Source organism: Balaenoptera ricei, chromosome 15 (assembly GCF_028023285.1).
Source record: "Balaenoptera ricei isolate mBalRic1 chromosome 15, mBalRic1.hap2, whole genome shotgun sequence".
NCBI classification, from domain to species: Eukaryota; Metazoa; Chordata; class Mammalia; order Artiodactyla; family Balaenopteridae; genus Balaenoptera; species Balaenoptera ricei.
This window is the reverse complement of record NC_082653.1, coordinates 73,164,331-73,188,164: the sequence shown is the minus strand read 5'-3', so window position 1 is coordinate 73,188,164 and position 23,834 is coordinate 73,164,331. Positions and strand designations below refer to the sequence as shown.

Below are 23,834 nucleotides of genomic sequence, written 5' to 3'. Positions count from 1 at the left end.
TTTCCCTGAGGCCACGCAAGTCTTCTCTTTCCCAGCGGGAATAAGCGGCGGGCGTAGCGGGTGGAACCGTTCCACCCAGGCCTCCGGGCCACTATTTATTCATTCATTTGCTGGGCACTCGTTTCGTGCCAGCCGGTGTTTCAGCGCAGCCTCCCACCTGAGCCCTGTTCACACAAACGCACTGAAGCCGTCGCGGATAAGAAACGAGACCAGTTCAATTTATTAGGAGTCGAGGTGGGGTGGTCGCACTGGCAGGAAGGCGTTGCCCAGCAGAGGCCTAAGAGGGTCCGCTACTCCTGGTCCTTGGCGTCGCCATGCGTGATGATGTAGCTTATGTTCTTGTAGTCTACGTTGCCGCCCACGTCGGGGGGGAAGGCCGCCCACATATTTGTGATCTGGGGAAAAAACGCAGGGGTATCTCCAACCGGTTCCTTACGTTCCCCTTCCCCCATCCCTCCGCTTCCCCTAGGCCCTTTCCCCACTCACCTCTTCCCGGGAGAAGCGGTCACACTGCGTGGTAAGCAGCTCCTCCAGGCTGGAGAGAGGTGACAGAGATTGGGCTTCGTGATTCCTTTCCAGTCCCTTCCACCTCATCCCCGTTGCCATTCCCAGTCTCGCCTTGAAAACCGGGGTTACTCTGGATTCCTCATTGGTCTCCCAAACACTCTGGCCTCCCCCCTTTTGCCCTTCCCCCTGTGTGCTGTGAAAATTTAATCCCATCACCACAGTCCTAATTTTTCCCTTATCTCTGGCAGTGCCTAACTCTTGGTAGGAATTTAAGGAGGCTTTCTGTGTGGGAGCAGCTGGAGGGTGTCACTTACAACTGCTTCTTGATGGTGCCCTTCCCCTCAGGGTCCAGGACCTTGAAGGCTCCAGTGATCACATCCTCAGGGTCGGCACCTGGGGGTGGTCAGAGGGCACATGAAGCTGAAGGGTTGCTAAAGGGTCAGTCCCTGAACGGTCTGGGGAGAGGCATCTGGGGGTTTGGACCCAGGACACTTCATTCACCTTTGAGCTTCTCCCCAAACATGGTCAGGAAGACAGTGAAGTTGATGGGCCCGCTGGCTTCCTTCATCATGTCATCTAGCTCCTCATTCTTCACATTGAGACGCCCTGGAACAGGGTGGGGGAAGCATGGAGTGGAGTGGGGTCTAGGGGCCAGGGAATAACGCTTCCCATAAGTTCACATCATCCCATCCATTTTTTATCTGGGTAGACTGAGGCCCAGGGTGGACCTGGCAGGGCTGGAACCTAAGGCTGCTGAATTCCTAGGACTCTGCAGCCTTGAATCTTTACAGGTGGAGTAGGCTCACCCATGGCTGCGAAGGTTTCCCGCAGGTCGTCCTTGTCAATAATGCCATCACGATTCTGGTCAATTACTGTGAAGGCCTGTGGAGGGCCAACGTAGGGAGAGGTTAGGTCCCCCATGGCCAGGCTTCAGCATCCTTACTCCAGGCAGATCAGATTCTGAGATTCTGGCCCCCAGCCAGCTGTCCTCTTACACTCCAAGCAGGGAGGAGAACAAGGAATTCTAAACCCTTCCCCTCCCCCCAACAGGTGCACATTCCAGGGAGGGGTGGGGGGAGGGGCAGCAAGGGGAGCCTTTGGTCAGTCTTCAGTCTCCCTTCTCCCCGCACTTACCTCCTTGAACTCCTGGATCTGGGTCTGATCGAACATGGAGAAGACATTGGAGCTTCCGCCCTCTGCCACTGCCCTTCTCCTGGCCTTCTTGGGTGCCTGAGGGATGAGGGTTGGGCAGAGGGGTTCAAGGACCAATCCCTACTCCTCTCTAGAGGCGATGGATTAGATTCAGGCTTCTTTGAGTCCATTCTTCTAAAGCAACTCTTCTGGCTCTAGGCTTCCCCTTCCTTATGACCTCTTTGCTGAGGAGACCTGCTGCAGTTGTACCCCCAAATTCCTCTGTGTAGCCCTCAAGTCCCCATCCTTCCATCCTACCCAACAAGTGGAGTGTATCTCCCCTTCTTAGTGCCCTGACCCTGCCTCCTCTGAGTCCCAGACTTGCTGTGTGACCCTGATCACTCACTCACCTGAACCTCTACTTTCTCATTTATAAAATGGGAGTGGGAACACTTGTCTGGCTGATCCTGGGGGTTTTAGGAAGATGGAGTGCAGGACGGCATGGAGCATGCTTTGGGAGGGACAGGGCTCCTGCGAGTGGAGTGTCTAGGCAGATTATCCTTGGTTGGATCCTTTAGGGCATCATTCTGTACATTCCCCATTAGTGATATCAAGAAAGGGAAGATTCATCTTTTTTCCTCTTGCCAGACTGGGAACCAGCTACTTTCTTTCAAAGGATGAGGCTGCCCTGAGGTCTGAGGGATCTGGGCAGGGGCTGGGGGATTCTCACTCACCATGTCTTAGGTCTCCCGGGGGCCAGGCAGTGGCTCTGGCTGGAAAGGAGCAGAGAGTCAGCCTGGGGCGGTCCCTCTGGAGTTATATAGTCCTGCCCCAGGGAGTCATTAACATACCAGGGTAACCTTAGCCCTGTGGGTGCCCACCCCAGATACCAAAATAGCCCAGCTCAGGGCCTCTCCTTTCTTGGGCTGGCAGCAGCTGGAGCCCAAGGAGGGAGGGAGGAGGGAGTGAGTCTTGGGATGCAGGTCTCACTAGGACCTGGGCAGGAAGGGATGTTCTTTTTCCCCAAAGGAGGCTGGAATGTGCCAGAGTTCAGAGAGGGCCCAGGCTGAGACACAGGACTAGGAAAGAGATGCACCAGCCTCCGGTACCCCTGTGTGGGGTGGGCCCAGATTTAAACACAGTAAATTTATTGAGTACCTACAGTGTGCCAGGCACTGGTGCATGCTTTGCAGGTGCACTTTGACAAACACAGTCCCCCCACTGTGGAGTTCACAGTCAAGGGTATGTATATGTGGGGGTAGTGACAGAGGTTACAGGTGGGAGAGAGCTGCCTGGGGAAGTTGAAGGATCAGGAAGTCTGCTACATCCCCTTCAAGAAGAGGGGGGATTTTGTGAGGAAAGATGTGGGGCATGGAATCACTAGGTATGAAGAGACTAGACAGCCTGGAGCAGAGAGGCTGCTCTGTGACCTTGGGCTTTGTGCTCCAACTCCCTGGGCCTTGGTTTCCCCCTCTATAAAATGGGGACGTAATTCCCATCCCACAGAACTTCTGGATGTGAACACTATTTGGAAACAGTTAGTGAAGTATAATCATTATTTTTATTTTTATTTTTATTTTTTGGCTGCGCCACATGGCTTGTGGGATCTTAGTTCCCTGACCAAGGATCGAATCCAGGCCCTCGGCAGTGAAAACCTGGAGTGCTAACCACTGGACTGCCAGGGAATTCCCATAATCATTATAATTAATATTCAGGCCCTGCCCTGGTAGAACTTACAGTCTAGCTGTGGAGACAGGGTAAATGCAGAAAATGACAAACCAGCTGGTCAGGAGTACAGAAGTAGAGGGCATAGCAGCCCTATCTAGGAGTATGGGAATGACATTATGAAGGCTGGTAGAAGTGAGTCAGGTGAAAGTGGAGGAACAGCCATGCTAAGTGGAGGGCACAGATGGGCAAAGGCCTGGAGAAGTGAAAGATCAGAAGTGTTCAGTTCGCCAGAATTGGGATGGGGCTCGAGCAGAGGATACAAGGGGCTGGACATCAGACACCGGAGGGTCTTCAAACGCCATGCTGAGGGCTGAGACCTTGGGAGCCTTGGAAAGGTTTGAAACAGGAGAAGGACATGGTCTAGTGTGAGTCTATAATCACTTTTTTGGATACTGGTGTGAAAGTTGGAACTCAGAGGAGGGGAGTCAAAGACACCAAGAGGGAAGCTAATTGGTCACCTCCTCTTTGGTGGCTGGGATGGCCAATGGCTTCTCTCTCCAATGTGGGCAAGAACCACCTAGGCTGACTGTGTGACTCTGAGGTACGCTCTCCCACCCCTCTGGGCCTCAGTGCCCCAGTCCATTCTGTACAGTGGAGGTCTGCGGAAATTGTGGGTGAGGAAGCCCCAGGAGGCCCAAGGTTGGCAAGGACACCCGTGTCTCCTCCTCCTCCTGTTCCCTCTAGGACCTGATGTCCTGAGGAAGTCTCCTCCTCCCCTCCCCCTCCTCCAGCCTCATACCAATGCCTCTAAGACATTTGCTTTTCTGGTCACTGGGGTCCAGGCACCTGTTGTCTCTAAGAAGAGAGACAGAGCCACCCTAAACTTAGCAGCTGCCCTTGGCCTCCTGCACTGGCCCCTCCCTGCCTCAGTCGACAGCTGCCTAACCTTATACGGTTACCATGGGGGTCCAGGCCCAGGGAGAAGCCCACTTATTACTGGGTTCTGGGAGGGGAGGAGAACTCCAAAGAGGGGGATGGGGGAAGTGCTTAGGAAGCTTGGGCCAAATGGAAAGTGGAGAAGTTGAGGAGGAGGAGATCGGGAGCGGCATATCTCAGACACTGGAGTTCACAGGATCTGAGTCTGAGCTGGGAGTAAGGAGCCTCAGTGAACTCAGCAACCAAGTAACTGGGAAGCTGGGAGCTCGGCCTGACTGAAATTTCAGGATGGTGGACTTTGTATGGAAATTGGAGCCCTCCTGGTGCTGAATCCTGAATCCTAGACCTCAGGGGAATGAGGGCCAGAGAGAGGAGGGGCTGGTAAAGTCAGGGCTTTGTGTTTGTGGTCTAGGGTAGCCTGGAGGGCTCATGAGATTGGGGTCTGATTTCTTAGCAGAGAATGAGGAGCACAGAGGGGTGTATCAATGAGGAGAGAGGAGTTGATGGAATGGGTCCTGGATCCCCAAAAGAATAAGAACACAGATGTGGGAATTCATGGTATTGGGAATTCATGATTTGGGGTCTGGGATCCCCACTAGAATGGAGGGGGCACTCAGAGGATGAGTTCCGAGGAACCGGAGCCCAGATCCTGGGGAAGAGCTCAGATAGAAGGGGCTGAGGAGAGGGACTTGGCGGTTGGGATACCCACAGGAAATGGTGGATCCAGAGAGATGAGTCACTTATAGGATTTTGGGGCTCTGGTTATAGTCGCCTGGGATTTGTTGCGGGCTGGGATGAGAATTAGAGACTGAGTGAAAGGCAAGAGTACCCGATCAGAGCACTGGATCAAGTGCCCTGTGGTGGGCTTGCGAGCTGAATAGAGAATGGGGCCCACGAGAGGACTCAGGCAGGGCAGCGTGGCGCTCTTATTGGCTAACGGTTGCACCCATGCCCCCGGTCCCCGCCCCCTCTCCGCGCTGTCCCCAACTGTCACCCCCTCCTCCCGCGCTTGTCTCCGGTTGTCACCGACATCCCTGGCTTGGCACTGCCTGCTGGCAGCACCCCTTCCCTTTGGATGCTGCCATTGGCTGAGACAGCTGTCTATCTTCCTCCTGTTGCTAAAGTGAGAGAACGCATTCATTGGCTGACGAGGCAGATTAATCGCTAATTTGACCCTCCCCTCCCAGCTGTCATTTCTTCCTGACCTTCTTGGGAGACCCAAAGAATCCCTCAGCTCCTATTGACTGCGGATGCTGTCTGTCACCGCCCAAATAGACATCACTGTCTGTCAATTTGACCTCCGCCTACTCCCCTTTTCATTGGCTCCCTTTTAACTATTCCTATTAGGCAGGCCCGCCTCTTCTCGCACAGCACCCGCCTCCTTCCACAGTTTTTCACTCTTCAGCCATCTTTATTGGCCAGGACGTTCATCTTCCCGCTTTTCTATTAGTTACTCCCTTCGTCCCGCCTCCTCCTGCCTTCACTCGCCCTCTCATTGGTTTTATAATCTCCGCCTTCTCTGTTTCTTCTTCCCAAATTACCCACCCCCTTCCCACCTCCAGCCCCACCCACACTTCCAACGATTGGCAGAAACCCAGTTCTCTCTCTCCTATTATTCGTCCAAGCCCTCTGACGAGGCGGGGGAAAAAAGGAGCGCGATGGGGCCGCCCGCGCGCAGGCGTGAAGCGCCGAAACGTTGGCCGCTTGGCCAGCACCGGGGCTTGTGCGCAGGCGCGAGGTGGGCCGCTCGCCCGAAGCGGGAGGGAGGGGGTGGCGGCGAGAGTGCGAAAGGGGGGGAGAGGGAGCGAGCGAGACCCCCGGCGCCTGGCGCCCCGGGACCCGTGCCCTGGCTCCGCGCGCCGGGTGGCCGCCCGCGCGCCAGCAACGACCCCGGCGCGCGCCGGGCCGCGCCCTTCGCCCTTTCCCCTTCCTCGGCGGGCGGTGGGGAGCGGCCTGAGGGGCGGCGCCTTTTGCGGCCGCCGCGGCGGGGGGATGTGAGGGGCGGCCCGCGGTCATGGAGACGGGCCCGGCGCCCCTGGTGGCCCCGCCGCGCCGTCATGGCGCCCCCGCGGCCCCGTCGCCGCCGCCCCGCGGCTCCCGGGCCGGGCCCGTCGTGGTGGTAGCTCCGGGGCCGCCAGTGACCACGGCCACTTCGGCCCCGGTCACCCTGGTGGCCCCCGGGGAGGCGCGGCCCGCATGGGTACCGGGTCCAACCCAGACCTCGGACTCGGCCCTGGCCCCCGCCCCAACAGTCACCGGCAGCACGGAGGTGGGGCTGACCCTGGAGGCCTCACCCGAAGCCCTGAGGGCGCAAGTCTCCGACCCAGAGCCCTTGGTGCCCGAGGCTGTGGCAGGAGCCGAGAGGTCCATGGCTCTGGCCCCAGGGGCAGACTCTCCGAAGACGGAGGAGGCCAGAACCTCACCCGATCCTGGGCCAGGTACCCTCACCGGGACCCGCACCAGGACCCCTTCAAGAACGGCTCCTGGGGCCCTGACCGCCAAACCCCCGCTTGCCCCCAAGCCGGGAACCACAGTGGCCTCAGGAGTGACTGCACGGGTTGCAGCAGTGACAGCAGGACAGGTGACAAGTGGACATGGAGCTGCAGCATCAGCATCAACAGGACAGGCTCCAGAGGACCCCTCAGGGCCTGGCACAGGCCCTTCAGGGACGTGTGAGGCTCTGGCAGCTGTCGTGACGGTGACCCCAGCTCCGGAGCCTGCTGAAAACTCTCAGGACCTAGGCTCCACGTCCAGCCTGGGACCTGGCATCTCTGGGCCTCGAGGGCAGGCCCCAGACACTCTGAGCTACTTGGACTCCGTGAGCCTCATGTCTGGGACCTTAGAGTCCTTGGCGGATGATGTGAGCTCCATGGGCTCAGACTCGGAGATAAATGGGCTGGCCCTGCGCAAGACGGACAAGTACGGCTTCCTTGGGGGCAGCCAGTATTCGGGCAGCCTGTGAGTACCCAGTGGACACCCAGCGGGCCTGCTTCAGGGAAGTAGAGGTTGCAGGGTGGGGGGGATGATACACCTTGCCCACACTCTCGCTGCCCATCCTCCTCTGAGGATCCACGGGGTGATTAGTGGGAATGGCATGCTTAACAATCCTTATCATGCCTAGAGCTTCCTGAGGTTTCTGTGGCACCAGCGTGTTAGGGTTTGAGACCAGGTGTCGGGAGTTCTGGGCTTGAGCCTAAGCCTTGCCTTTGGTGTGTGTGTGCCCTTGAGTTAGTGCCTTCCACATTTGAGTTAGTGCCTCACTTTCCTCCTCTGTGAAGTGAAAGGTTGAATGAGATGATACCTCAGGTTGTCCCAGCTCCTTGATGGGAAACTCCAGCTACAGGTCAGGTATTCTGGAGGGTTGGCTGGACAGGGGTTCTAGTAGAGATCTTTGGTTCCTTAGAGAGAAAGTCTGGAGGGATGCAGGCACCTCCCTTCCCCCATAGCCCTAGGTCTGATGGGGTGGTGAGGTGGGGAAGTCTGTTTGATGGAGGAGAGACTCTGAAGGTAGGGCCCCTGTGTGAAACAGAAGAGCAGTCTTGTGTTTTCACTGAAGGAAAGGGGGTGGAGGAGGCCTCTTCCCCATTTCCTCATCTCCCCAGCCGGGCTTACTCTTTCCTAGTTCCCTCCAGGGGCCTGAGTCACTTCTGAGGTGAGGATGTGATTGCTTCTGACTTCTTCCTTCCCTCTCTTTGGATCATTGTTCTTGTACCCCTTTAACCTGCTGGTCAGTTCAGTTTACAGCATTGCCTGAGAACCCCTAGTGCCAGGCCCTGTGCTGGGTACTAAGGATAAAATAATCATTTCAAGGTGCTCATCATCTAGAGGGAGAGACAAATACTTAAACAGTTGGTTTCAATACAATATGTTAGGTTTAGCCTGGAGATCATCACAAGGTTTTGTGAGCAGCTAGGGAAGGGATCTTTTTCCCAGTCTGGGAATTCAGCTGGACTGATCTGAATCGTGAAGAATGAGTAGGATTTAGTCATGGCTGTGCGTGTTGGGGTGAGGGGGACCTGCCTGGTGTTGGGGGAAGCCCTGTGGGAGGGATTATAATCCAACAAAAAAATCAGAAAACCTTTGAGTACCAACATTCTCGGTCCTGTGTGGGGAGGGCAACTGAAGTTTGACCCTGGTGCTTTCCCATGCATGAGGGATGCATTGCTGTACCTAATTTATAGATGAAGAAACAGGATTAGAGCAGTTGAGTGAATTGCCCCACTCAAATAATTTGGATCTGTGTGACCAATGGCACTCTCCTCAATACTCTGCTGCCCTGAGGAACTTGGATTGAATTGGATTTTAGTGAGCCCCTCTTGTGTACCAGGCACCGTGCTGGGTGCTAATTCTCTGCTTTTAATTTTGTCCCTCTAAAATCCATCTTCCATGCTGGCAGAATCTACTTCTGAGGCAAGGCTGACTGTGGCACACGTTACCTTAAAAGCTGTTAGCAGCTCTGCACTGTCCACAGGATAAAGTCCAAGCGCTTTAGCCTGCACACAGGCTCCTTATGATCTGGCTCTGCCAGCCTCTCTGGTCTTCTTTTCCACTGCCTTCTCACCATGCACTGCGTGCTGTGGTCCTGTTGAAGTGATTGTAGCCTTTCTCCCTTCATACTCAGGCTGTACTATCAGCCAGGAATGCCCTTCTCCCGGTCTTTCCCTGCCATGTTCTACTCAGTCCTTCATGGATTACCTCAGATGTCCCTTCCTCCAGGAAACCTTCCTTGATATCCATTAACCCTCCTCCAATTAGGTGCCTCTTCTGTGCATCTTTGTCATTGCATTTCCCTCACATATTGCAGTTATCTCCCCTGCTAGCTTGTGACCTTTTGAGGGCAGGAAAGTTATCTTACTCTTCCTGGCCTTTAGTAGAGTTTGGAATTGCCTTATGATAGAGATTAATGAGAAATCACCTTTTAGTGTAAGGAGCTTCTGGGACAAAAGAAACTAACATTAAACCTCCCATTTAACAGTTCTTTATATACAGTTTCTCAGTAGTCCTCTCATAACTTTGTGATGTAGGTGGTGGCATTCCTTTTTACATTTATAAGGAAGAAACTTAGGTTATCACTTGCCAAGACTCCCCAACTTCTAAGGGACAACTGGGCTTTGAGCTCAGGTCTATCTGGAAACCCAAGCTCTTTCTTCCATTCCACTCACCTGGTACTGGCTCCTACAACTAACTGTTTCAAGACTGATGGGGTATCGTGAGTGCGAAGCTCTGACAGAACAGTGAGCAAACAGTGCAAGGAGAGCTTCATTTGCTTGGGAACGTGGGGTGATTTCAGGGAGGAGGAGGTAGCGGAAATTGCAGATGGTGCAAGGGATCTTGAGTCTGGTAGAAGGAAACTCAGACAGTTGCTTCTAAGGGGACAGGGAAGTATGTTTGTTATGTATTTTATTTTATGGATAATAATTGCTGTTACTTACTGAGTCGCTGCTATGTGTTATCTCATATAACCTCTTAGGTAGATACTGTTTTTCTCTCCATCTTACACATGAGGAGATTGAGGCTTAGAGAGTGACTTGCCCAAGGCCACACAGTGAATAGGTGGCAAACCTAGAACTTGGATCCAGGTCTAATGCAAAGTGTAGCTTTTCAATATTCCGTGCTCTCTCCCCAAACTTGTATGTGTCTGAAATGGGATTTGAACACAGCCTCTGTGTAGCGATCCAACATGAGAATGTGATCTCTGTTCAGAGATTCCAAGGAAATTCCATTTAGTGTAGTGAACTAGGACCTTGGATGGCCAGAATGACCAGACATCCTAATGTTTGGTATTGGTAGCTCACAAAATGCTTTTATGGTCTGATCTCTCATTTTTGAGCTTGGGGAGGTGGCTTGCCTCAGTTCCCCCAGTAATCTAGATTTTATACTACTGCTACTGACCTCTTCCATACTCCCCATATCCTCAGAGAGAGCTCCATTCCTGTGGATGTGGCTCGGCAGCGGGAGCTCAAATGGTTGGAGATGTTCAGTCACTGGGATAAGTGGCTGTCACGGCGTTTCCAGAAGGTTTGAGAAGGCTGTGGTGGGCAGGGCAATGGACATGGTGGGGGTGGGGAGGACAGGGTGGGCCCCTGTGCTCTGGGGAGGCCCAGGAACCTGATAGTATCTGCTCTCCGGACCATGTTGGGGGTAGGTGGTACTTGGGCCTGGGGGGAGGAGTAGCTTTAAAGATAGAAGGCCAGGCGGGGTCCAGTGGAGTGAAGCCTATGGGATGTGGGGCAAGTGTCCCAGGGAGCCCGAGGACTGCTGGGGAAAGCTTGGAGGCTGTGCCTGCCACTGAAGCTGTTCCCCTGCCTGCCACTCTGCCTTAGGTGAAACTGCGCTGCCGGAAGGGGATCCCATCCTCCCTCAGAGCCAAGGCCTGGCAGTACTTGTCCAATAGCAAGGAACTCCTGGAGCAGAACCCGGGCAAGTTTGAGGTGCGCACAGCTCCAGGGTGTGGGGACGTGTGACAGTCTGTGTGAAGGGTATCATCAGTTCCCCCAGATCCTGAGATAATCTCAGCTGTCCCACTGCAGGAGCTGGAACGGGCTCCTGGGGACCCTAAGTGGCTGGATGTGATTGAGAAGGACCTGCACCGTCAGTTCCCTTTCCATGAGATGTTTGCTGCTCGAGGCGGGCATGGGTAAGGCGACCTGACTACGTGAGTCAGTGGTGGATACAGGGCTGGGTTGAAAGCAGTTCTTGCCTTCCAGAACTTCTACAGCAGTGGTCCTTAATGGATTGAGTGTCTAGCCATGTTGAAGGAAGTCTCCTGGGAGGGAGACTGTGACTCAGGGTGATGGGGGTGGGGTGGGGTGGGGTGCTGGTGAGGGGAAGGGGAGGCACATCAAGGGCTCATTGAAGAGGTTGCATTTGAACTAGATTTTAAAGGATAGATGGGAGCAGAGCAAGGGGCAGGTTTTTCCTGGCTTGGGGGTTATGTAAGCTGTGTCTGGGCAGTGGGGTTGGGTAGAGCTGAGGCTGGAAAAGCAATTAAGGGCCCTTAAATGCTGTGCCCAGGCCTTTCGATCTTTGTTCTGTTTGCCCGGCTTCCTCACGAAGGCTATATATCGCTTCCTAGTGGTGTGCGATGTTTTTAGGTGGTTCTCAGCTCCTTGTGGGAGCATGTTGATGGACATTTTTTTTAACAGTAAGTTCATCCTTTCAGCAAATATTTGTCAAGCGCCTGCTATCTGCCAGGTACTGTTTTAGCTACAGATGACAGCTGCCCCCTCAGGGCTTATATTTTAGTAAGGGTAGATAATAAATAAAATAAAGAATGAAAGTATGTTGTATGTACAATGGTGGTAAATAGAAGAGTTTAAAGCAAGAAAGGGGAAAAGAGAATGTGAGCCGAGATGGGGTTACAAGTGACCTGATCTGACTTGTGTTTTAAAAAGATCATTCTGGGACTTCCCTGGCTGACCAGTGGTTAAGACTGTGCTTCCACTGCAGGGGGCATGGGTTTGATCCCTGGTCGGGGAACTAAGATCCCACATGCTGTGCAGTGCGGCTGGAAAAAAAAAAAAAAGGATCATTTCTGGCTGCTGTGCTGACAATAGACTATAGGAGACAAGGCCAGAAGCAGAGAGACCAGGTAGACTATTTCCATAATCCAGGAAAGAGATGATGATAGATAGACCAGGATGGTAGCTGTGAAACTGGATATATTTTGAAGGTAAAGCCAAAAGAATTTGCCAGTGGATTAGATGTGGAGAGAGTGTGTGTGTGTGTGTGTGTGTGTGTGTGTGTGAGAGAGAGAGAGAGTAATTAAGGAAGACTCTTAAGGTTTTTGGTCTTAGAAAGAAACTAGAATGAATGGAGTTGCAATATACTGATATGGATGGGGAAAACTGGGGGGAAAATAGGCTTGAAGGGTATATCAGGAGCTCATTTTTGGAATGTGAAGTTTGAAATACTCACTGGATATCCAGATGGAGATGCCAAGTAAGCTGGATGTACAATGGACACAACATCCAGGGAGAGGTTTAAACTGGAGACAGATTGGAAATTGAGAGTTGTCAGGCTCTAGATGGGACCAGATCTCACCCATAGGACTAGATGAGGTCATCAAGGCAGCAAGTGTAGATACGAAAGGAAGCTGTTCAAAGATTGAGCCCTGCAGCTCCAACATTTCAAGAATGGGAAGATGAGAAAGAACCTGTAAAGGAGCCTGGAAGAAGCTGGTGAGGTATAAGGAAAACCAGGAGAGTGTGATTCCTGGAAGCAAAGTGAAGAGGGGTTTCGGGATCAGCTGTATGAAATGCTGCTGACGGGTCAAGTAAAGTGAAGTCTGCAAATCGACCTCTGGATTTAGCAATGTGGAGGTCATTGGTGACCTTGATAAAAGCAGTTTTGTGTGGAGCAGTGGGCTAAAGCCTGACTGGAGGATGGGAGGAAAGAAATTGAAGATAGCAAGTCCGTACTCTAGGTGGGTTTGGCTGAATAGGTAGGAAAGAAATGGTGTGGTATTCAGAGGGGAAGGTTGGGTAGAGAGAGGTGTTTGTTTGTTTGTTTTTTGGCCATGCCCTGTGGCATGTGGGGTCTTATTTCCCTGACTAGGGCTCGAACCCGCACCCCCTGCAGTGGAAGCATGGAGTCTTAACCATTGGGCCGCCAGGGAAGTCACAAGAGGTGTTTTTTTTTTTTAAGCTAGAAGAAATGACATGTTGGTATGCCAGCCTCTGTAGTTAGAGAAAAATGGATGACGCACAAACAATGGGAAGGTTGCTGGAGGGATGGCCTGTGTAGGCGAGAGGGGATGGGACCCAGTGCCCAAGTGGAAAGGCTGTGGTTGGCCAGGATCACAGATAGTTCACCCATAGCAACGGGGGAGAAGGCAGGGGCACAGAAGCAGGCAGGTGGGTGAATGTAGCATGGGAGCTTAGGGAAGTTACATGTTTATTTTAATACATATTAGATGAAATAACTAGTATATCAAACCTGTCATTTCATGGACGTTATTACAAAGTGGAGAAAAAATAATAGTGGGGTGGTGTGCAGATAAAGCACAAATGAAGGTCACACTTCAGTGACTGAATTTTGAGAAACACTACTGTAAGCAGTGGTCAAGAGTGTGTGACTGGAGGCAGGGAGAGGATCCTGGGAGGTTATTACATCGTCCTGGTTAAGAGATGAAGGTCTGAGCTGCTCAGTGGCTGTGGCGGTGGAGAGAGGGAATAGACGTGAATGAAATTCAGAAGGTAGTGTTGATACGACTTGATGATTAGCTGTGGGGAGTGATGGAAGGCTCGCTGTTTTCTGATGTGGGGCTGAGGGGATGGGATTCCCACACACAGCGATGGGGCACCCTCAGGGGAGAGGAACAGATCTAGGGCAGAGAGTTTATTCTTTGGATGCAGAGACAAGAGAAAGGTCTGAGGCACAGCTGGCTTCCCAAGCCTACACCGAGAACCAGGGCTCTGCCCCGGGGGAACTGATGAAATCCAGTCAGACAGATAAGGCAGGGCCTGCCCTGGGAGAGCGCCTGCTCTGGGGCAGTAAAAGCATTCAGACAGTGCCAGAGGAGGGCTGATGCTATTGAAAAGCTTCCTGAAGAAGATGACCTTGAAGGTTTACGGGATGGGGGCAGACAGAGCACAGCCCGTGTGGGGACATGGGTGGGGAGCACGTGGGTGTGCAGGCAAGGGCGGAAGCCTAGAGCCTGGAACAAAGCTTAGGTTACAGTCTGAGTCTTTGGCTTAAGCTTGATAGGCAGGATTAGGAAGGTGGATAGAGGTGTGTGGTGGTAAAGCTCTGGGGTTGATCTGCCACAGGATATAGGGGGGCTCTGGGGGGGGTGCGGGTTAGTTTGGGGGCGAGAGCTCCCAACTCCTGTGACTTTCCTCATGGTCTTTCCCCATACCCACAGGCAACAGGACCTGTATCGAATCCTGAAGGCCTACACTATCTACCGGCCTGACGAGGGCTACTGCCAGGCTCAGGCCCCCGTGGCCGCAGTGCTGCTCATGCACATGCCTGCTGAGGTCAGCAGACGCTGGGCCTGGTTGGGGAGGGGCTGGGAGGATCTTGGCCTGCAGTGGTGATGGGGGAGCTCCCTCCTCCCTGTTTCTCAGGCCCCATCACTCCCTCCTTGTTCTTGCCCTTCTCAGCAAGCCTTTTGGTGCCTGGTGCAGATCTGCGACAAGTACCTCCCCGGTTACTATAGTGCAGGGCTGGTGAGTGTCTGGAGGCTGGGTGCAACTGGGGCTGTGACTTTTCCCCAAGACTGCAGGGTGGTCCTTGTGCTGCCCCACGCTGTACCATTCTGTCCCTCTGTTCTGGGCCTCTCCCACTGAGGTGAGGATCCCACTTTGTGGATGGGTACTGACTACCAGGGCCGGTTCTACCCCAAGGGTCCACAGCAGGCCTCTTCTCATGGTTTGTCCCACTTCCAGGAGGCCATTCAACTGGATGGAGAAATCTTTTTTGCGCTGTTGCGCCGGGCCTCCCCACTGGCACATCGGCACCTGCGACGGCAGCGCATTGACCCCGTGCTGTACATGACAGAATGGTTCATGTGCATCTTTGCCCGCACCCTTCCCTGGGCTTCAGTGCTACGTGTCTGGGATATGTTCTTCTGTGAAGGTACTTCTGTAGCCATTCAGGCCATGACGGGGCTGCGGTTTCCATGGTGGCTGCCAGAGGGTGGCCTGCTGACAGAGGCTTCACTGGAAGCTGTCTTGGGGGCTGGAGAAACTGAGGCCTGATCTTGTTGGCTCTGCCACCAGCCCACAGCTTGCTTTACCTCCCAGGAACCTAAAACCCATGGCAGCTTGTTTCCCTTCTTGGGGCCTCAGTTTCCTCATCTGTAAGGTTGGCAGTAGACAGGGATGGGGGCTGTGAGTTCCTCCTAAATGGGACAGGCTGAGATCCCGGGCTGATCATCCAGCCTCTCTTCCTTGGACCCTGCAGGCGTCAAGATCATCTTCCGGGTGGCCCTGGTGCTGCTGCGGCACACGCTGGGCTCTGTGGAGAAGCTGCGCTCCTGCCAAGGCATGTATGAAACTATGGAGCAGCTGCGCAATCTGCCCCAGCAGTGCATGCAGGAGGACTTCCTGGTGCATGAGGTAGGTCCTAGCCTTAGCATAACTCACACCTGCTTTGGCCCATCCCCACCCCCAACCTTATTCCGGTACCCATTTCTTCTCCATCTAGGTGACCAACCTCCCAGTGACAGAAGCACTGATTGAGCGAGAGAACTCAGCCCAGCTCAAGAAGTGGCGGGAAACCCGGGGCGAGCTGCAGTATCGGCCCTCACGGAGACTACACGGTTCCCGGGCGATCCATGAGGAGCGTCGGCGGCAGCAGCCACCCCTGGGCCCCTCCTCCAGCCTCCTCAGCCTCCCTGGCCTCAAGAGCCGAGGCTCCCGGGCAGCTGGAGGGGCCCCCTCTCCACCCCCTCCTGTCCGCAGGGCCAGTGCTGGGCCTGCCCCAGGGCCTCTGGTCACCGCTGAGGGACTGCGTCCATCCCTTCCTTCGCCTACTGGCAACAGCACCCCACTGGCTCCCAGCAAGGAGGCCCGGAGGCAGGAGAAGGAGCGGCAGAAGCAGGAGAAGGAGCGGGAGAAGCAGGAGAAGGAGCGGCAGAAGCAGGAGAAGGAGCGGCAGAAGCAGGAGAAGGAGCGGCAGAAGCAGGAGAAGAAGGCTCAGGGCAGGAAGCTCTCGCTGCGTCGGAAGGCAGATGGACCCCCCGCCCCCCAGGATGGCGGGGACAGGCCCTCAGCATCAGAGGCCCGGCAGGATGCTTACTTCTGACCTCTGCCCTGGGGCTAGACTGCAGGGCCCCTCTTTTTCCCTCAGCCGAGAGCAGGCCTTGGCCTGGGGTGCTGCTCCCAGCCCCCTTGGCAGGCTGTCCCTCTTCTGAGGAAAGTGGCTTGATTCCCCATCTCCTTGCCAGCTGCTGATTCCTACATGGCCAGGACAGCCAGAGTACGTGGGGCAGCTGCATTTCTCTGGGGCAGCAGTGAACAAGTCTGGAGCCCTCGCTTCCAGTTAGGCCCAGCTGGGGTCTCTGTCTCTCCTGCCCTGATTCCCTCTGGGATCCCTTCCCAGGTGCTGTCCTGATTGGCCTTTTGTCACCACAGGGGTGACTTTTGGCGATGGGAGTCAGCGGTTTTCAGATTCTTACACTCCAGTCACTCCCCTTACCCATGAAGTGGAGCTGGGTTCCTTTTCCCTTCTTCAGTCCTGCCTGTCTCCCCCCACTTCCTGGCGGGGGGCCCAGGCTCTTCGTGTTCTCCTTCTGGACATCTCCGTGTTGTAATTATGTACGGAGGACCTGGTTGGCCCAGGGTGGGGGTGTTCACTCTCTTCTGTCCTTTGGTTTTCCTCCACCGTGTTCTTGCACGCTGGTTTATTTAAGGGGACATGCACTGGAGCAGGAAGTGTCCCCCACTTCCCCACCACCACCCTCCTTGCTCTCCTTCCTCTTCACCTACCTTTCTCTGTATTCTCAGGCCTCCCCTGCTTTGTCTCACCAGGGCTCCCACCTTTCACCTTGTTCCCTTCCAACCCTCCAGCCCCTACCTGGGTAAGGGGTCTTCCCTTGAGCTCCAGGGGGTGGAACCCAATGTTTACATTTTCTTCTGTCTCTGCCCCCACCCTGTGCGGCGCTTTGAGGAACCGGAAAAGAACCCGCTGTTGTACCTGGGCCTGTCTCCTGCATTGTTATTTGATGAAGGGGGTTAGAATAAGGACAAGGAAGGAGGGAGGGAGTGATGGAGCTAGTCAGGATCTGGGTGTCTCTTGAAGCAATCGGCTGGTCTTCTGGTCTCGGCAGGTAGGTACCTTTTGGCCTTTGGTCTATTAGTCACTCATCAACACAGTGGTTGAGCTCCCGCTCCACCTCTGCCTGGGATCCGCTGCCCCCGTTGCACTGGCCTCCTGGAGCCCTCTGTGTGCCCGCCGCCTGCAGCACCCGGATCTCCTTCCCAAAGTGCTCGTGCAACTCCTGCAAGCTGGAGAGGGTACTGCCCTCTCTGTACTGTGGGGAGCCCCAGTCCTCTGGGGGTGAGCTGGTCTCTTGTCCAGCTGCCTGGCACAGCTCCTGGTGCTGGGCCTCCAGGGGGCGTAGCAGCACAGCCAGGCTCCCAGCTTCTGGTTTTCTGCTGCCAGCTTGTAGGCCTGCCCCCCTTCTACCCCTGGGGTCAGGATGGTAAAGGCGTAGGGTTCTGTGGCCCCAAGGTGTGGCTCCACCTGGCAGTTCTCTAACAGGATGAGGCTCAGGGGTGTGTGGGTCAGCCTGGTGTTCCAGGTAGAAGAGGAGGTTTCCCCGGAGGATGAACCAGCGGTGCTGGTAGCTGGTATTTCTGGCCCCCTTCTTCAGCAGGATGCCTTCCCAGTCCGGAGCCTGTGTTCTGTACCCACGGAAGAAACTGAGCACGGACTTCTGGTGCAGTTTCACGGTAGTCCAATCTGGGAGGAAACCCTAGGGGCAGGAGAAAGGAGGGGTGGTCCATCTGGTTATCCTAGGGACCCCAGCTGCCCCCAGTGCCCTCCTCTGGCTCCAGTAGGCTCTTTCTGGGCACAGCCTTGGCCTACTGGGATTCAGACTGAGTATCCTCAAGAGGTAGAGGTCTTGTACCCTGAGCACTGGGACCTACTCCCACTTCCCAACCCCAGCTCTGCCCCTTGGGACAGATTACAAAACCTGGGCAGGGGCTGCTGGGCTGGGGTCCTGTTTGAAGGGGGGGGGGCACGGGTATCCACTACTGCCCTTTTCCAGGCCTACCTGAGATGAGGGCACAAGGAACTTACGGCCTCGGTACTGGGCACAGGTGCCACTGCCACCTCTCCTATTATGGCTCTTCCCACCTCAGAAACCAGGAAATTGCCCAGGGGGTAGGCGTGGGGTAAATGACTTCCCCTGGGTCCTAAAAGGAGCTGGGTTGGGAAAGTGCCCCAGGAGAACCGAGCATCCCTTCTGGGACAAGAGCAAGGCCGCACCTCGAACTAGGAGAGGGCGGACAACGGGACGCTGAGAGTAGGAAGGCAGGATCTCTAATGAGATGATGAAAGGCGCAGAGCCAGCCCTGGAGAAAAGGAGACTCAACCGGGGAAAGGGAAACAAGGGCAAGGACCCAGCGGCCCTGCTGGGACTTTGCCCCGCCAACGTGACTCTGGGCGCCCCTTTAGGTAAAGCGCGCTCCGCTTTCTCCCCAGAGCCTCTACTGCTGTAGGAGGGAATCGAGACCACTTCCGGCCATCCCTCTCGTCCGATCAGGGTCTAGGCGTTCATACGTCCCCTCTGCTCGCCATCGTCGCCCCACACGGCTCACGTCACTTCTGGGAGGGGGTGTCTTTCCCTGCTCAGCGCGTACTTCCGCCCGCTCCTTCAGTTAGTCGTCTAAGACGAGTGAAGCCACTTCCGGCCTTCCCTGGCGCCTTCCTCAGTTCTCTTCCGGGTGGTGGCGGGCGGGTGCCCCGGATGTAGACCTGGCGAAAACCTGTCTCCCTGTATTCCCCCGCCTTTCCTGGGTCTTTAGGTGAGCGCGCGCCGGCGGGATTGCTGGAGTCCTCGTGGCTCTGCCGCCTCTCTGATTTGTACACAGCCCAGGACAGTTGGGGGTCACCCCACGGAGTTGGGAGTTCGGCGCCGGGAGGAGCGGGGCTTCCAGGGTGCCAGGTCCTGGGTTCGCCGGGGCCCCGCGGGCTACGAGGAAGCTGGAGGTGGTTGAGCGGGTATCTGCTCGCGGAGCAACGTCGCGCCCAGGACTGCGGGGGCCGGGAATGGTGGTGGTCACGCGGGGGAGCCCGTCTCAAGGGTGGGGGTGCCCGTGGGGAGCTCCTCCGCGCGTCCACCTCTCCATCCCCGCTTCAGCAGCTCTTTCGGATGCCAGACCAAGTCCTGGGGCCTCTTGGGTGCCATCTGCCCTTTTGGCCCCTGATTCTGTGCTCCCTCCCCTCGCAAACTGGATCCAGTACCGACCAAGGGAAAGATTTGTTGTGCGGGAGACTCTCTCGTGGTGAGTATTCTCCTCATCCAGTTCCTTTAATCTGCACCCTTTTCCTCGGCTCAGCTTGAGAAAGGCCCCTCTGTCCAGTCATGCCAAAGAGGAAAGTGACCTTCCAAGGCGTGGGAGATGAGGATGATGAGGATGAAATCAGTGTCCCCAAGAAAAAGGTGAGGGGGCCAGATTCCTGCGTTCTGGGGAGGAGTGAGGGGAGGAAAAAAAGCTAGAAGCCAGGAGAAATCTGGAGGGACAAAGAAAAGGTGGAAAGGGCTAGCTTTTCTATGTGCTCTGAGAAATGGATTTGCAGGATTTTCAGTTTGAGTCTAGATCCTAGAGTATTTTGAGTAATAGCCGGTAACCTGCATCTCTCTCGATTTCTGACTCCTGCCCACAGTTGGTGGACCCTGTGGCTGGGGCAGGAGGTCCTGGGAGCCGCTTCAAAGGCAAACACTCTTTGGACAGCGATGAGGAGGATGATGATGAAGGGTCCAGCAAATATGACATCTTGGCCTCAGAGGATGTAGAAGGTGAGCTATAGCCAAGAGTTGACTTTCTGCTGGAGGAACAAATAGGGGCTTCTGAGGTCACAGAGCACAGGAGGCTCCTGTCTCTTTTTTGCATTCCTAGCATGGGACGCCTCTGTCTTTGGTGCAGGTCAGGAAGCAGCCACACTCCCCAGTGAGGGAGGTGTGCGGATCACACCCTTCAACCTGCAGGAAGAGATGGAGGAAGGCCACTTTGATGCTGATGGCAACTATTTCCTGAACCGGGAAGCTCAGATCCGAGACAGCTGGCTGGACAACATTGACTGGGTGAGGTCCAGAGGCTGGCATGGCTGGGCCTGGGCCTTGCTGGCAGTTTGTCAGAAATAAAACCCTCCCATTTTCACGTTGCAGGTAAAGATCAGGGAGCGGCCGCCTAATCAGCGGCCGCCGTCAGACTCAGAGGAGGAGGACAGCTTGGGCCAGACACCAATGAGCGCCCAAGCCCTCCTGGAGGGCCTTCTGGAGCTGATGTTGCCAAGAGAGACAGTGGCTGGGGCACTGAGGCGTCTGGGAGCCCGAGGAGGAGGCAAAGGGGGCAGCAAGGGGCCTGCGCGGCCCAGTTCCCCCCAGCGCCTGGACCGGCTCTCCGGGTTGGCTGACCAGATGGTGGCTCGGGGCAACCTCGGAGTGTATCAGGAGACAAGGGAACGATTGGCCATGCGGCTGAAGGGGTTGGGGTGCCAGACCCAGGGACCCCGTGACCCCACAGCCCCACCCTCCCTGGACATGTTTGCTGAGGAAGTGGCGGAGGGGGAGCTGGAGACCCCAACCCCTGCCCAGAGAGGAGGTAAGATTGAAGGGCAGAGGAGGGGTATTGTGGGCAGGGGCAGGCCCCTTGAGGCCCAGATGGCTCTGCCTGTTATTTTAGAAACAGAGTTGCCTGGAGATGGTCTGGCCGATGTGATGTGGGAATATAAGTGGGAGAACACAGGGGATGCTGAGCTGTATGGGCCCTTCTCCAGCACCCAGATGCAGGTAAGCTCCTTTCTTCTTCACTTTGCCTCTTCTTTCCCTCCCCCCACCCCATTAGTCCTCCCCGAGCTCTGCCCTCTCTTCTTGCAGACCTGGGTGAATGAAGGCTATTTCCCGGACGGTGTTTATTGCCGGAAGCTGGACGCCCCCGGCGGACAGTTCTACAACTCCAAACGGATTGATTTTGACCTCTACACCTGAGCCTACTGAGGGCCGAGTTTGGTGGCCTCTTCTTTCCTGGATTCTGTGGAGGAGGCCCCGGCTGCCTTAGGCAGTGAGGATATTGGGGGCCACTTTTCAGTCAACTTCCTTTTCCCAATAAAAGCCTTTAGTTGTATATTAGGACCTTGGCTGGGCTGATGGCCAGAAGCCGGGGACCTTTTCCAGACCCCTTTGGACTTGCTTTGGCCCTTGAGTGTTTCCTCTCCTGAAGTTCCTCCTTGGGAGTTTGTCTCTGGTCCCTTGAACCACCTCACCTTTGTTTACCAGTCCTCGGGGCAGAGCTGGGCCTGTCAGGTGTCCTGTGGTCTCCCAACCTGGATTTTGTTCACCATCTAAAAATTTCTCCACTCACATGCCGTTCTCCAGAATCCTCTGGCGGTTCTTGTTTTGCTGTTCTTAGGTCTTTGGCTTTTAGGACCTAAGATGCTCTGCCTTTCAGCCAGTGCAGGACAGAGCCCCAGAAGTGGAGACTTTAGGCCTGGAAAGGCTGGGACATCTGTTGGGAGTGAGCAGGAAAGCTGATACTCACTGGCTCCCCACTGTCTCAGACTTCTTAGAAGTGGATAGAAACGGCCTCTTAGGTAAAGTCTAGACTCAATGTTGGCACTTGAAGGACCTTTCAAGGCCACCTGGGCCAGTCATGCTTTGTACAGGCACAGAGATGGGCAGTGTCTCACTGGAGGTTACACAGCGCGTCAGAGGGCGGGCCCAGACCCAGTGGGCTCCCTTCGAAGACCTTTCTTGGCACCAGGCCTTTTCTGTCTGGCCTTGGAAGCCCTGTAGCTTACATTTCCTGGGCCCCAACAATGTGTCTGACACTGGTTAGTGCCTTGAGGGAACTGAGAGAACTGGACTGGTCCCCTCCCAGGAACTCAGAGTCAGGGGGAGGGATTGGGAGGAAGACTTATACGCATAACTGTATAGTCTGAACCAAACACCTCCCAGCTCCCACCGGTGCTGCCTCATCCCTCTCCTCACTCACACCGGTTAGCTCTCCACCTTGGCTCTCTGTTGGAGTTTTATGGGGAGCTGTAACATCACTCCGCAGAGTTTCTGAATGAATTGATCTAGGTACTGGCCTGGTGTTTGGGGGCTTTAAAAAGCTCCCAGGTGTTTCCCATGTGCAGCCAGGTGGAAAACCACTGGGCCTGACTCCAGGACTGAGGTTACACCTGGGGAAAGGGGCCGTTTCGTGGACCCTGCTGTGGTGGAGCTGAGCGTGGGTGTGGCCGGGGCTCTGGTGGAGTCCGTTAGCTATGGGAGAGTCAAGCACCAGAGCCATGGGGGCAGATGGGAGGGTGGAAGGAGTCAGGCTTGGAACCAGGGAAGGCTGCAGGGGCGACGTGGGGATACTTGATGCTCTAGTGAGGCACCCAACTTGTATAATAATTAACTACTACCATAATTAGGCCCATTCTAGTGCCAGCCCAGACCTGGATTTCATTGACTTCAAGACGCCTTCAGTTGTAAGATGTCTTACTTTATGTGTCAGTTAGAAAAACCTGCGCATTGCAGTTGTAAGATGTCATTGATTCAGAGCTGCCTCCTGATTTCAGAAATGTTCCAAAGTGAAAAACAGATGTCTTAGGACCAGTGAAATACAGTGTTCACGTTTATATCCCCAATGACCGACTCATGGGAAGTACTTAGTGTTTGGTGAATAGATGGAAGCTGTGGGGGGCAGTTCCCCTGGATGTCCCACAGGCACCCCGGGGTCCACAATCCAAAGCTGACCTCACCTTCCCCACCCGTACAGCCTCCTGTGTTTACCTCCCTGAAGACACCATGTGTAGGCAGAATGAGGGCCCCCAGAGATGGCCACTTGTGAATATATGACTATATGGCAAAAGGGACCTTGAAATGTGATTATGTTAATGACCGAGATGGGGGGATTATTCTGGATTATTGAGGTGGGCCCAGTGTAACCACAAGGGTCCTATTACATGAAAGGGACTGAGGCGGGTCAAAGTGAGAGGGGGATGAAGATGTTATACCCACGGCTGGGTTTGAAGATGGAAGAAGGGGCCATGTACCGAGGAATGCAGCAGCCTGTAGAAGCTGGAAAAGGCAAGAAAACGGGTTCTTCCCAGAGTCTCCACAAAGAAATGCAGCCCCACTGTGGGTTTTAGCCCAGTGAAAACCATTTTGGACTTTTGACCTCTTCTAGAACTAATAAAATCGTGTTGTTTTAAGTTGTTAAGTTTGGGGTCATTTGTTATAGCCTCAATAGGAAACTAACACTCCATCCAGCTGAATGCCTCTCCTTCATGAGCATCAGTAAATTCTCCCTTTGCCATGTCCCTATTTCAAGCCCCTGTCAACACTTAACTCCCTTGCCTTTAAAAAAAGCAAACTGTGTATATATTTATGTGTGTGTACATATATAATTTTTATATAAGCTTTGTATATCTTAGAATAATTTTGTAGATGAACAGAAAATTTACAAATATAGTACAGAGAGTTCACCCAGCTTCCCCTATTGTTAACATCTTTCAGTAGTACATTTGTTACAACCAATGAACCAATGACCTTGCTATTTTTAAACAGCTTTATTGAGATAGAATCCACCCATTTAAAGTACCATTGTTTTTACATTCACAGGGTTGTGCAACCATTGCTACAATCTCATTTTAGAACATTTTTCTCTAAAAGAAACCCCACCCGTCAGCAGTTCCTCCCTATTCCTCTCCACCCCCCCTCACCCTCCAGGCCCTGCCAACCTCTAATCTACTTCCTGTCCCTGTAGATTTGCCTATTCTGGACATTTCCTACAATGGAATCATACCATACGTGGTCTTCTGTGTTTTCTGTGTCTGCTTCTTCTACTTAGCATGTTTTCAAGATTCATCCATGTAATGTGTAACAGTACTTTATTCTTTTTTATTGTTGGCTAACTTTCCATTTT

At 54.4% G+C, this 23,834-nt stretch overlaps 4 protein-coding genes across 7 annotated transcripts; 2 read left to right on the top strand and 2 right to left on the bottom strand.

Moving 5' to 3' along the window:
- Positions 1–197: 197 nt before the first annotated feature.
- MYL11 (myosin light chain 11) lies at positions 198–2,481 on the bottom strand. The gene is made up of 7 exons (XM_059896141.1): positions 2,373–2,481; positions 1,642–1,737; positions 1,314–1,389; positions 1,009–1,113; positions 822–900; positions 487–535; positions 198–395 (listed from the first exon to the last, which is right to left on the bottom strand). The coding sequence occupies exons 1-7, from the start codon at positions 2,373–2,375 to the stop codon at positions 291–293; spliced, it is 513 nt and encodes a 170-aa protein (XP_059752124.1). The 5' UTR covers positions 2,376–2,481; the 3' UTR covers positions 198–290.
- Positions 2,482–6,174: 3,693 nt separating this feature from the next.
- On the top strand, positions 6,175–16,888 carry TBC1D10B (TBC1 domain family member 10B). The gene is made up of 9 exons (XM_059898790.1): positions 6,175–7,200; positions 10,161–10,260; positions 10,566–10,673; positions 10,773–10,879; positions 14,108–14,222; positions 14,349–14,414; positions 14,634–14,823; positions 15,151–15,305; positions 15,394–16,888. The coding sequence occupies exons 1-9, from the start codon at positions 6,257–6,259 to the stop codon at positions 15,991–15,993; spliced, it is 2,385 nt and encodes a 794-aa protein (XP_059754773.1). The 5' UTR covers positions 6,175–6,256; the 3' UTR covers positions 15,994–16,888.
- On the bottom strand, positions 16,879–19,105 carry LOC132349894 (uncharacterized). The gene is made up of 4 exons (XM_059898709.1): positions 19,079–19,105; positions 18,558–18,951; positions 17,969–18,051; positions 16,879–17,665 (listed from the first exon to the last, which is right to left on the bottom strand). The coding sequence occupies exons 1-4, from the start codon at positions 19,103–19,105 to the stop codon at positions 17,048–17,050; spliced, it is 1,122 nt and encodes a 373-aa protein (XP_059754692.1). The 3' UTR covers positions 16,879–17,047.
- Positions 18,631–23,121, top strand: CD2BP2 (CD2 cytoplasmic tail binding protein 2). Of its 4 annotated transcripts, none has more exons than XM_059898793.1 (7): positions 18,631–18,722; positions 19,257–19,360; positions 19,585–19,717; positions 19,845–20,002; positions 20,087–20,522; positions 20,604–20,710; positions 20,798–23,121. In XM_059898793.1, the coding sequence occupies exons 2-7, from the start codon at positions 19,283–19,285 to the stop codon at positions 20,906–20,908; spliced, it is 1,023 nt and encodes a 340-aa protein (XP_059754776.1). In that variant the 5' UTR covers positions 18,631–18,722; positions 19,257–19,282; the 3' UTR covers positions 20,909–23,121. The 4 variants fall into 4 exon arrangements, with proteins under 4 accessions (XP_059754776.1, XP_059754778.1, XP_059754777.1 ...); XM_059898795.1 differs by lacking the exon at positions 18,631–18,722 and adding an exon at positions 18,731–18,862; XM_059898794.1 differs by lacking the exon at positions 18,631–18,722 and adding an exon at positions 18,731–18,906.
- The last annotated feature ends 713 nt before the right edge of the window (positions 23,122–23,834 follow it).